The sequence below is a fragment of the Opisthocomus hoazin genome, chromosome 19, assembly GCF_030867145.1.
Source record: "Opisthocomus hoazin isolate bOpiHoa1 chromosome 19, bOpiHoa1.hap1, whole genome shotgun sequence".
In the NCBI taxonomy this organism is placed as follows: Eukaryota; Metazoa; Chordata; class Aves; order Opisthocomiformes; family Opisthocomidae; genus Opisthocomus; species Opisthocomus hoazin.
In genome coordinates, this window is record NC_134432.1 from 6,513,698 (window position 1) to 6,526,896 (window position 13,199).

The 13,199-nt window shown below is 49.2% G+C and overlaps 1 protein-coding gene across 2 annotated transcripts in view; it reads left to right on the forward strand.

Moving 5' to 3' along the window:
* EXD3 (exonuclease 3'-5' domain containing 3) overlaps positions 1 to 13,199 on the forward strand; it is a 235,023-nt gene that overhangs the window by 63,212 nt on the left and 158,612 nt on the right. For both annotated transcript variants that reach the window (XM_075439348.1, XM_075439349.1), the window contains exon 12: positions 12,983 to 13,149. In XM_075439348.1, coding sequence (XP_075295463.1) covers positions 12,983 to 13,149 — 167 coding nt within the window. The remainder of the gene's footprint in view (positions 1 to 12,982; positions 13,150 to 13,199) is intronic.

Sequence of the window (13,199 nt, forward strand, 5' to 3'; positions counted from 1 at the left end):
AAATTACCTTTCGCTCTGTGTTTGAATGAACTGTTTATTCAGGGATAGAATGGATTTCGTCACTCAGATGTCGAATCTAAACTGGCTGCTTTCCTGGAAGGTAGAAACCAAAACTAGTTCAACCAGCCGTGGTGTGGAGTCCCTTGCTAGTATTCATGGCCTCTTGTTCAGCAGGAAACGAGAACCAGTGGGTGATTGGTTTTGTTCCTTCTGGCCTTAAAAGTCTCAGGGAGGAATCATCAGCTGAAATAAATGTTCATGGTTCTGTAGGTGTTGCTGCGACGGGGTGTATGAGCGCAGGAGCTCTCCCCCCTCAGCCCAGGTGGCTCCGCGCTCGGGGGCGTCTATAAATATGCGGGAGCTGCTCGTTGTCTCTGTTTTGCCTGCCTTTTGCCTGCTAAGCTCTCTGCGAGAGAATTGCATTTGTCTTTCCACATCTTTAAGCAGCTTCCTAACAGCTGCTGTTTAAGACAGACAAGATTTTTTTTTTTTCTTTTCCATTTCTCCTTTGCAAAATAGATGGTGTTTAGACCTGGGCTGGTGACAGGTTTAAGACCTGGTATCTGTCTTGTGAAGCCAAGATTGAGGGAATTGCTTTGTATCAGTTGAGAACTGGCAGTCTTGCTCCCCCCAGGGTCCACTGGTTGCTCCCATTGCTCCTTTCATTCCCTTTCCTGCGTTTTGGCCCCTCTTCAGGGACGGACCAGAAGCTCCGTGCTGGTGGGAGTGTTTTGGCAATCCCTCTGCTTTTGCCCCGTGCCTTTTTCTTTAGATTTACTATTCTTGTTGGAGCTCTCTGGGGAGAGCATACAGCCACAACATGATGTGAAAGTATATTGTACCTAAGGGAATATTAAACCATGGAAAAAATGGACAATAAAAGTAGCAGGCAAAGTATAGAATTCCTTCTATTTTTCAGTTCAGTTTTGAAATGGTGTCATATATTTATTGATAGCTGAAATAACATCAGAGTTGCAAAGCAAAAGGACTTACTGGTAGGGCTGATGCAGAAAACAGGCACATCTGTGACTGTCTCAGGAAAAGCATAATGTAATTCTTCAGTTACATTCTGCTTACGGGATAGAGAGCAGTAAAATATGCATCTGTACTAATGAAGTTAGCACTGTTGGTCTAAAAGAAATGGGAACTTCTCATTTAACCAACCCACAGCTGTTGTGGGAAAAATACATGGGAAAAGCCAAACGTGCAGTGTGTTCCGTGCCTTACTATCTAAAGAAAGTCTATCAAAGGATGATATATGCAGTTAAATGCATGTACCTCCTGCACGGCTTAGAGAGGGCTATTTTCTATAAGACGTGGGGGGCTGGTGTCCCTAATGATAATTATGGTAGTTATATTTATAACAAATCCAGCCGTTCCTAGTTAAATCAGTTCTGCTTAAATACAAACGTACGAACGAGTTCTGATGGAATTTTACGGTAGGTACAAAGAAGCTAAGAAAAACTGCCATTGTTTTCCAGGCTATCTACCAAATTGTCAAAAATGTCAAACACATTTCAAAACATCAGCCAAAAATTTCTCTGGAGTGATGGAAGGTCTGTTTGCTCAATGGCTTTGGAAAATCAGCTCACATTTACTGAAGCGTGGAGCTGCAAGGCCAAGCTCTGGGGATTCAGCAGAAGCTTATGGGAGCTGGGCATCTGTCTTCTGCCTCAGTGAGGTATTGGCAAGTAATTCCTTTGAAAGCTCAGGACCTCAGTTTTAAAAGTTGTGGCCAAACAGCCTTTATGTGCAGACGTATTAAGTGTTGGAGAGTGAAGAAAGGAAACTGGAGAGAACACACTGGGGAAAAAAAAAATCTCCTTTAAAGGGTTTTGGTGTGTTAGAGATGTTTTCTGACCTTAAACCCCCTGCAGCCAGACAGGGCTGGCTTGCTCCTAAGCAGCATAATTACATTTCTGTCACTAGCATGCATTTGTTCGAAAGTACAACTTCATCAGAAAGAGATTTGGTATGGTATAAAAAGAGGCTAATTGGCTTATGGCTGTAGGTTGAGAGGTCAGTATTAGATTAAAGAGTTAAGAGCGTCAGCAAGCGGTTAGGCCAAACTGATGTGCCCTGGTGCTGTGTTTAATTCAGCCAAACGGGAGAAGCATCTTAGGAGTAGGAAACAATATAGGAAGGACTATCATTCAAAACTTTATAGGAATGTTTGGGACATCCACGCTCCTGAAAAGCTAGAGCAGGCGTCTGATATAGTAGTTGCCAGGATACCTGTTACTGCCTCCAAATTGCATCAGCTATAGGATTGTGTACCACAAAGGGAAAATGGGGACAGCCTCGCTTAAGACAAGCAAATCCTCATGTTACTCTTGCTCTAAGACAAAGGGAACCCTGTCAAGAGCACTGACACTGGCCTCTCCAGCAGAAACAGGGAAAGGCAAAGAGGAGGACCGGAGACACAGCTTTCCTGCTAGCACAGAAGGAGGGGAGGTGTTCCCTTCTTTTTTAAAAGTGGGAAGCAAATAGGTTGCCCACAGGGCTCCACACACATTCTGCTTGCATGTGTTTGCAGCTCTGTGTGTGAGGCAACACGATGCTCTTGCCCTGTGGTAGTTTCTGCGTGCTCGGGGACGTGCGGATGCAGGGAGCTACATTTGCGCAGTTTTAGTCAAGTCTTAAGCCTTGTGCGTATTCACACCCATGCACAGATCCACTCTCACCTTCTTATCCAGTCAGCAGTAAAACTGTCCGGTCATTCAATAATCATCCCAGATTATTTAAAACCCCTGTAATCGATCGGTACCTGGCTGAGTGCTTGCACAGATGGATATTGGATTCTAAAGGCCTGTGCAAATCAGCTGCCTTGCACAAAGATGGTCGGGCTATTTGCAATTGATAGTTTGGCTGTGTTATACTTTTAGGCGAGATTAATTCACCAGTCCCCTGCCAAGAAGAGAACCGCATAAACAGAGGATTGTTTAGAAACAAAAAAAGTTCCTCTTGACAGAGAAGTCATGTAAATGGGAAGAGACAGGAAACTAATCTTCCCTTGTTCGCTCTGAAAGAATGCATATCTCTGAGGAATGTTGTAATTATGGATTTAGGAAATCAGTCCAATTTGCCAGGGTGTGAATTTCAGAGTTCATTCAGTCAACCCTCTCAAGCATTTCTCCTTCAGAGCAAAAAACACCAGGAGTTTAAATGTACCGAAAGAGATTAAAGGGGAGAAAAACCTACTGCCAAGCTTTGCTTCTGGTAACGATGCTGCGAAGATACTCGGTATGGTGTGGGCTGTGAGCCAGGTGAGGTTAGTGCGTGGCGAAACAGAAATGAGAGGTAACCCATGTTTTTCCTGTGGGCACCTATTTTTCGTAGACTAATGATGGGAAGAGTTAGTGCTCCTGAGCAAGTATTTCCATCGTCAGGATTTTTGCTTATTCTCTTTGAAGACTTTAGTAAATAGAAAAATGTCCCCTACTGGGAATTGCCACATTAGCATGTTCTTCGAGAGAAAAGAACCTAAAACCAAGTTCCTGACTGTTCTGAAGCGAGCCTGAGCTGGAACAGATCCATCAGCTGAGCAGAGCCGGGGAGAGCGCGGGGTGTGAAGAGAAGGCCCAGCGAGGCTCTGGAGGACGAGTGAAGCAGCCCGCAGTGAGCATGGCGGAGCGGTTCCAGCGTGGAGGAGGCCTCTCAGAGGCAGGCCATGAGCTCTCGCAAACCTGCTGAGAAGTGAAGCAGCAGCAGTGATGAGACCTTAGAAGCCTGATATCAGTGGAGCTCAGGGCTGGGTTAAAAAGAAAGCAAAGAAATTAGCTTGCTGCTTCTGTTCTTTGGCAACGAGCACAGGAGATTTGAAGTTAATTCCACTTCAGAGCTTACAGGCCTTTTAATTAAGGTAGTGATACAGGTGAGAACCTGGAGCTCTTTGATGACCAGTCTTTCACGCAGCTATTTCCCCAAGGAAGGTGCCGATCTAAGGGGAATTGCCATACACCAGGAGTAAGTGCGGGCAGAGTAACGATGCATCCTGGTATAGGAGGACCCTTACAGAAAGCTGTTAAAATAATCCGGAGCCAGGACCAAGTAACAGGAGACTTCTGCCTTGTTGCTCGGCCTCATGACTTGGAATTTGACCTGAGCAGGGAGAATGGAATAGGGGGGAGAAGGAGAAGGAGGTTTCTGAGGCTCTTCTCCCATCTGCAGCTCCTTCCTCCTGAAAATTCTGCATCGGCTGTGTGGAGCTGACACGGGCCGGACCCGAGCAGTAAATCCTCACGCCCTACCGGGGAGTAAATGTGCTGGAATTCCACGCCTTTCTGGAAAGGAAGATGGAGCTTATGAATTCTCATTATGTATGTGACTGGGTATGGGAACATTTAATTGGGTGATTGGTTGGGTTAACTGGTATACTGGTTTAGCTCGTTAGGGTTAATATTAGGGCTGTCCGAAACAAAGGGGAGGGCGTCGTGGTGGCTTCAGCTCATGTACATCCTGACAAACTGACTAAGTGTAATGCTGCGAGTTCATTGAGCAGCAGCTGGGGACACAGCGCCAGTGATTTCACTCCTGCAGGCTCTTCCTCTGTACACGTCTGCCGCGCCCGCGGGCCTGGAGTGAAGCAGAGCTTGCGTTCTCTGGTCCTGTCCCCGCAGTGCTGTCGAGCTCTGGCAGCGTGCGGCTGGCGCTGCGCTCCCTTGCTGTGCTTCTGTAGCTGGAGTGGAGTTCCTGCAGACAGATCTTGCAGTGCAAGTGGATGTCGTACACTTCTGCTAAGTTGGATTTTGCAATACTCACGTTTGATAGTTCATACTTCAGGCAGCCTCACAGCTTAGCAGAAAGTCGCATTTCCCTTGTGCGGGCTTCCACGCTCCAAGGTACAAACTAAAACAGAGTTGTGTAATGGTGACTTTTGTGGAAAGTTTATGAAGGTGCTTGGCAATTGTACAAACTTTCTTAGGCTTGAGAGACCAGAGGAGTTATGTTGGGTCGTATGAGGACCAGGCTCAGCGAACCTCAGCGGCCGTGCAGGTCACCTGACGTGCTGTATGTGATGGGAGCCCTCACGTTCTGAAACTGGAGAGTGCAATTTGCCATTTGCCACAGTGACACTTTGTTCGTGTGTGTGTGTGACATAATGACAAAAGGCGGACAGATAAATGCTGCTTCAAAATACACCAGGAAGATAAGGGTTGCCAGTTTGTCTTCAATGCACTGTGTTACTGGACTTAGACAAAGCATCTACTGTGATAAGTAACATACTACTTTGTGCTCTGAAAGAGCTTGGCCAATTTCCCCATCCTCATTCATCTTCAGTCTTGCCAAGTGCTGGACTGCTCCCAGAAAATATCTCCAGCCTGCCATCGTGGGACCAAGAGGTGTGAGAAATCTGGAAGCATATCAAAACTGTGTGGCTTATGTATTCAGAACAAGCCCTTGGTCCTTTGCTGATCCCTGGGATGAATAATATTCAGCAACTCTGGGGCCAGGGCTGGGCTGGAATTCAGAAGACACCTCTGCAGCAACGGTGAGAAAGGGATTTCAGGGAGAAGCACAGAGCCTCAGGACAGACTTCACACTGAAGTGAAGGAGAAGAAAATTATATCTTAAAAAGCAAATAGGGTGAAGTTACCTTAGTCTATTTATTAAGGATTGTATTTTTATTTTCTGTGAATGACATGGAGAACTATTATTGCGGGTGAATGCACCCTGATTTTGTGTATCAGCATACGTGGAGTTGTTACAGGATGTAGTTGAGGAAAATTAGTTAATTGTGGATTAAAATAAAAAGTTCTCATCTTCCCACTGGGAAAGTCCCCAAAGTGTCAGGCTAAGCCTACACTGCCAAACAAGACCATGAACCGATCTGTGACCCCAAAGAGCAGTGGCACTGGCTGACTGGTACCCACACAGCCTCAGGCTGCCTTCCCTCCTGGGAGATTTGTCTGAAATCTGCACCGGCAGGAGCAGAGGGACGGATGGGGTCCCTTTGCTGATGCCGGTCTGCGGGCACGGCAGCGGTGGCTAATCAGACGGTAGAAGCTGATTTTTCGGGACAGCACTGAAGTGGCTGCGTTGGAGTGCTGGTGGGTGGTGTGAGGCAGTGTCAGTGCTGAGCTTGGCCGTCCTGCAGATGTGTCGTGGTGGTGGTGCCTCTTTGCCAAATCCCCCCGTGTCCGGGAGCGTCTGGGGGACTGCGTGGTTCACTTGGGCAGTTAGGAGCAATGCTGTTGCAGGGTGTTACACCTTCTCCATTAAACCTCAGTTTCTGTCTGGGCTTGTGCCTTCTTCAGCCAAGAAATATTAATATCCATGTTCTGGTCAGCTACTGAAGTGGAATCTGGTAAAGATCATGTCAGATTCACTGAAGTGAAATGTTGTGTGCAGAGGCTTTCATCTCTGCAGTAGGAAGTGTCATGTGCCCTGCGATGCAGAGCCGTTGCCAGCAGACAGTTTATCTGTTCTGTGGCTCTGTGAGTTGGGTGAAGGTTGTATGAAGGATGTCCAACGCTGTGTTTAAAAAATTGTCTCAACCTCTCGTGTAATATTTTTTGAAAATACTCTCTCTTTAGATCTGACTTTGAAAGCAGAGCTAGTTCTTTACCCCTGCTGTAGACCTCCTCTCATCTGTGGCAGTACGAGCAGATTTTGGAGACATGATGACTTCATCTGGCAAAGACGAATGACTTCCCTCAGGGGCTGCCTGACAGAAATCTGGAAGGAATCCCAATGCAGGAAGCGTGTTTGGATCTCTGTGTAGTATTGTTGAGCATGATCAGGACCGTCCTGTATTCTGGGTAGATGAGATCTTGGGTGTTCTTCGCCCGGAAGGTGCTTGGAACCTGAAAGCAGCAGTCGCTGCAAGAAGCCGCCTGTCTGTGTGGAGACGAGTCTCGGTGCTGGGGAATGCACAGCAGTGCTCATCTGTGATTATCAGTGGCTGATTTCAGTTTGAAGGAGCCTGTGGAAGTCTGTTCTCTGCCCTGCTGTTCAAAGCAGGGCCACCTTATGTAGACAAGGTGTTGCAGGGTGCTGCCTGGTTCCACAGCCCCTCTGGACACAATGTTTAGCCACTCTCACTGTCACCTGTTTTTTCCTTTAGGCCTGGCTGGAACTTCTGGAAGGATCTGGCCAGATTTCTGAAAGATCTGATCTGATTCTGAATTTCTGAAGATGGATCTTCTTTATGATCCCCCAAATAAAATTGAAGAGAGTGATTGTCACAGAATCACAGAATGGTAGGAGTTGGAAGGGACCTCTGTGGGTCATCTAGTCCAACCCTTCTGCCGAAGCAGGGTCACCCAGAGCAGGCTGCACAGCACCGCGTCCAGGCAGGGCTGGAATATCTCCAGAGAAGGAGACTCCACAGCCTCCCTGGGCAGCCTGGGCCAGGGCTGCGTCACCCTAAGAGGGAAGAAGTTCTTCCTCGGGTTCAGCTGGAGCTTCCTCTGCTTCAGTTTGTGCCCGTTGCCCCTTGTCCTGTCGCTGGGCACCACTGGAAAGAGCTTGGCCCCGTCCTCCTGACACCCACCCTGCAGATATTTGTAAGCATTTATTAGGTCCCCTCTCAGCCTTCTCTTCTCCAGGCTGAACAAGCCCAGCTCCCTCAGCCTCTCCTCGTAGGAGAGATGCTCCAGTCCCCTCCTCATCCTCGTAGCCCTGCGCTGGACTCTCTCCAGTAGCTCCTCATCTTTCTTGCACTGGGGAGCCCAGCACTGGACACAGCACTGCAGATGGGGCCTCACCAAGGCAGAGCAGAGGGGGAGGAGAACCTCCCTCGACCTGCTGCCCACACTCCTCCTCATGCACCCCAGGATCCCATTGGCTTTCCTGGCAGCCAGGGCACACTTAGCCTTCCCTAGGCTGAACAAGCCGTACTCCCTCAGCTTCTCCTTCTACATCAAGTGCTCCAACGCACTAACCATCTTGGTGGCTCTTTACTGAACTCTATTCTGTTTCTCAGCATCTTGTTTACACTGGGATACCAAAACTAGGCACCGTGTCCAGGTGCGGTCTCAGCAGTGCAGGTCAGAGGGGAGTTATCACTTCCCTCGACCTGCTGGCTGGCTGTGCGGCTGGCCGGGTGGATTTTAACAGAGGAGTTGTAAGGGGTTTTTCTCCTGGCTGCTGTTTGGTAGTGGTGTCTGGACTTCTGAACGAGAAATTGCTTTGGCAAGATTGTGTGAGCTGCAGAGAGAAAAATGGAGCCCAATGCGTCTCATGACACAATATTGTCCTGGCTGCTCATCATGAGCTAGCAGCTTGTTTCAGGTTGCCCAGGAACAATAAGCTCCTTGTGAGGAGCCCCAATACAGCCGCAAGCTGGCTTTAGGAGTTGCCTTTGCCTTGATCGGTTCAAGTGATATCGTAAGTTAGACTCCTCGGAATCGCCTTGCGGAAGAGCTGATTGCGTGGGGAGACTGGGAAGCTGAGTCTCCTGATTCGCAGGCTGAAGCTAGGTAGTGTGAACATGCCCCAGGGAGCCCCGCTGCCAAAGCTTTGTTGAAAGAGAGAAGAAAGACCACTTCCCCGCCATTGATGTGGTAATGGCCTCCAGAACACTGAAGTGTGGCTCTGTCAATGACGCACTGATTCCTATCTGAAAGTCACTCTTCTGGGATATGAATGGAGGCTATTTTGTTCTTCTTCAGTTCATGAATTAGTGCATCTGAGTAGCCAGCGCCTGTGAGAACAGCTCAAGTGGTGAGAAAGCACGGCTTTCTCATGCTTCTGTCTTTGTGTCTTGGCCATGGGTGAGTGGCCTGCTGCTCACACAAGAAGCCCTGTGAGAAGTGAGTGTGGGTAAAGCTGGCATCTTTTATCCAAGCGCAATCTGTGTGGGATATCCAAGAGTCAGAATCCCCCTTCTCTCACGGACCAGGCTGTGACCCCGGTCTGAGCTGGCGCTGAGGGTCCCGACTCCAATCTCACGCATGAAGGACTTCTCTTCCGTGACATACTGATGGTGACACACTGCTGCAACATCTCTCTGTACCCCACAAATGATGCTAACTTCAAAACAGAGCTCTCGAGCACAAATAGAAGAAAGTAACAATGCAGCTCACACGGCGGGGTGTTCCAGGGAGTCTTTAAACAACGGTGTCTGCACCGTACCTGCAGCACCGCAGTGACTTTAGAGATGCCTTTGGTGTGCTCCACTGCTTGCAGTGGTTTTGTCCTTTCAAAGTCCAGGTTTCTTTTTCCCCTTTTAAAGTTGCTGAGTCTAAAATATTCTACTTGACATTTTCTCTACACTAACAGGATTTTTTTTGTTGATTCTGGAAGCACTTGAGAACAGGGGAAGTTGGCCAAGACATTCAAAAGTTGAATTAAAGTCTGACTCTGCAAATAGCCAGTGTCACTGGTGTGAATAACTTCACTCTGCCGTAAAAGATACAGAGGGAAAGCGGAGAACTGTGTCAGACAGAAGTTCAACAGAACACATACGTGTAAAAGTAATCTAGAGTTGGCTAGGGTGACTTCCAAAGAAGCTATTGGATATTTGGATCCAAAATTATTGATAGCAGTGGAGGAATTGCTGATGCTGTGGGTTAAAATCAGGACATTCCTAAGCTTGCCCTGCACTGGTTGTTGTGAGCTTTGTCAAGCATTCGGCTGGGCAGGAACAGGATTTACGGGTAGGTAATCTGCAGCAGTCATTTTCGAAAGCTTTAATCATGGGTGATTGTTGGTGTCAGGAGGTTTTGTGTGCGCCTATGGATTAAAGAATGTATGATATGTCTAGAATTCAGAGAGGGAGGTAAACAAGCCTCCTGGTGTATTTAATCTTTTCCTGCTCGGAGGAGTTGCTGATGTTGATCAGATCGGCTGTGCCAGTTTCCTCTTGAAAAGTGTTCATTTACTGAAAACAAAATGCATGAAATGTCATCCCTAGTGAAACATTTGTCTCTGCATCTGTGCCCACATCTTCTGGGGCCAAAGTTTCCACATTCTTGCTTCTTGCAAAGCTGTTGCGGTGGAAGCCTTTCCCCTTTATAGCAATGTTGGGTTTTTTTCAGTAGAAAACAAACAAAGCTATTTTCCGTTTAAGAATGCGAGATGTAGTATCTCTGGAGAGATTAACCTTCTTTCCAGAGTTGTTTTTGTGGTTGAAAGAATAAATCTGTTATCATTAAAATAAAAAAAAAAAAAAAAAGAAAAATCTGCTCCTCGTTATTTCCAGAAATAAAGCTGACATAAAGAGATTTATTAAGAATTGACTCCGGATGAACTGAAGAGAGATCCAACCCCAAAGACTTTGTGTTCTAGAAAAAAGGCCGAAAGACAATAGGATGGACACAGGGGAAGCTAGAAGAGGGAATTGCTCTGTGATGTTAATAAGAAAATATGTTCTTTTTGGGAAGGACTCTGAGAACTGGCTTGGCAAACGTGGCAGGAGGAGTTATTCAAACCTTCTTCACATGTTAGGTGCTTGGCTGAGCTCAGTTGCATGAGACAGAGATGCGAGAGATGCACAAGGTATCAGGACAGGCATGGCCAGGAGGAAATGTAGAGGGCAAGAAGCGTTCACATGACAGCTTATCCTTTCCTGCTCTGCCCCTTCCCTCGGTTCCCCCTCCAGCTTCTCTCCCGTAACTGAGCCCCTGGGTAGCTGCTGGACCCCCGTCCCGCTGACACTGGCTCCTTGCTGTGCCACCAAACTCTTGGGAGCAGCAGTGAAAATATTCCTCTCCTGGCGTTTGGCAAAGTCAGAGGGGTGCAGGCTTGGTGCTGAGGCAGCAGTTTTTGTGAGCAGGCTGGCTTCTCGTGTGCGCTACCTGGGATGCCAAATTTCTCTGCGGCTTTTTTCCCAAGCCTCTACCCCCTCCTGCCCCTCTGTGGGGTGGGTCATTCTTTTTTTGCTTTCTTTTTTCCTTCCTTTTTACCTTGGGGCGGGCCATCAACAGGTTTGTTTCCTGGTCTCTGCACAGGGTGTCTGCTTTGAAGACAACTTCTCACCTTTTAGTTACTGAAAGAATGTGAGGAATGAGGCGCCGTGGCCCCAGCCTTCCACCCGGCCGGGCTGTGTTTGTACACGCAGCGGAAGAAGAGCAAGGTGCCTGCAGCCCCCCGGAGCAGACTCTGACCCTGCAAGCGCTGCGTGGTGGGCAGCGGAGGAGAGATGGCAGTGGCATCTGCAGAGGGCAGGGGTGGACTCCAAGTGCAGATCTGAGCACCTCGCTACACTGGAAAATACTTGGTGGTAGTGCCAGCCGCGATGCAGCTGTACAGCTGCAGATCCTGACCCACCATGTAGAGTTTCAACTTGGTTTAGCAATTAAGAATATCAACTTCTAAGGCAGATCCATGAGTAAATCAGTCAACAGAGCTGGCAAGAGGAGTGAGTTGCTGGTCTGGCCGCAGTGGCTCGGGGATATTGCAAGCGCAGGTGGGTTGCCTGGGCAGGAGGAGAGGGCCATTCCCACCCCAGTGTAGCTGTCGTGGCTGTCCGTGTCACCGTGCTCCTATTTCCTCTTACAAGGCATCTGCCGAGAGGGTGAACAAGGCAGAAGAGCGTCGGTGAGTCCAGCTGTCGCAGTGGGGGCTGTTTTGGGCCCTGTTTGTCTGCCCAGCCCTGCCCTGCCGGACTAGACACAAAGGGAGGAATTTCTTGCACCCAACCTTAGTGCTTCAGAGCTGGAGCGAGCGCTCCGGGTTCCTCTTGCGATCAGTGGGGAGAACGTAGGGCTTCCAGAGCACGTTTTGAAAGACCTGTTTCGGATGCAGGGTGGCACCACTCCCACCCTGGCGCCCATCCGCAGCGCTGGCTGCGCAGGGGGTCTGTCTGCCCAGCGTGCTGTCGCGTGCTGCTGGACGAGGGAGCCGGGGCCCCTCTTTGCACGGTGGGGCGTGCACATGGGCTGCCGGCTGAGGAATGAGCCTTTTCCTCGCTGTCAGCACCAAAATCTGTCGCTCAGGGAAGATTTGCTGATGTGTCCTACCTCCAACCTCTGCGTGACTGGGAATCCTAATCACCCGTGCAAATACACAGAGTCACAGGATCACAGCATGGCCAGGGTTGGAAGGGACATCTGGGGGTCACCCAGTCCAACCCCCTGCCCAAGCAGGGTCACCCAGAGCAGGCTGCACAGCACCGCGTCCAGGCGGGGCTGGAATATCTCCAGAGAAGGAGACTCCACAGCCTCCCTGGGCAGCCTGGGCCAGGGCTCCGTCACCCTCAGAGGGAAGAAGTTCTTCCTCATCTTCAGCTGGAGCTTCCTCTGCTTCAGTTTGTGCCCGTTGCCCCTTGTCCTGTTGCTGGGCACCGCTGGACAGAGTCTGGCCCCGTCCTCCTGACACCCACCCTGCAGATATTTATGGGCATTTCTAAGGTCCCCTCTCAGCCTTCTCTTCTCCAGGCTGAACAAGCCCAGCTCCCTCAGCCTTTCCTCGTAGGAGAGATGCTCCAGTCCCCTCCTCATCCTCGTAGCCCTGCGCTGGACTCTCTCCAGTAGCTCCTCATCTTTCTTGAACTGGGGAGCCCAGCACTGGACACAGCACTCCAGACGGGGCCTCACCAGGGCAGAGCAGAGGGGGAGGAGAACCTCCCTCGACCTGCTGCCCACACTCCTCCTTATGCACCCCAGGATCCCATTGGCCTTCTTGGTAGCCAGGGCACGCTGCTGGCTCATGGTCAACCTGTCATCCACAAATACTCCCGAGGCTGGAGAAGACCCCGTGCTGCTGTCTTACCTGGAGAGAGACTGAGCCATCCTGTCGCTTCTTGTCAAGTGACCGCGTTGCTTTAGGGCACAAAATGGGACTGAACCAATCCAAACTCTTACCTCTGCCATGATTATCTGCCTAACGAGCCCAAAGACCTCTACTCTCTGGTCAGTCACTGGTTCTGATTTTGCTTAATATAATGAGTATCTGAGCAAACAACATGCTAGTCATCGGTCAGGCTAAATGGTGTTGTTTTACCCTGGTATCTCTGTGCTGCACCTGCAAGGGGGTAGAAACACCTAGGGTGGAAATTCCCCTGACAGTCTTCCTTCACGCTTGATTCCCCTTTCAGAGCACGGTTGGAGAGAATCGATGGCTTCAGGGGCACCTGATAGAGTTGCTAATCAGATACTGTGATTTGAACACGGCAGCAAGGTGGGCGCAGCGCTGCAATTTGCCCAAGGAGATGCTACCTTATGAAGTGGCTGACGAGCTTCAAAAGCTTCAGATCCAAGAGAGGTACGTACTCTATTTTGTGCCTTTTCAGTGTAGATTGCTTATCGTACAAG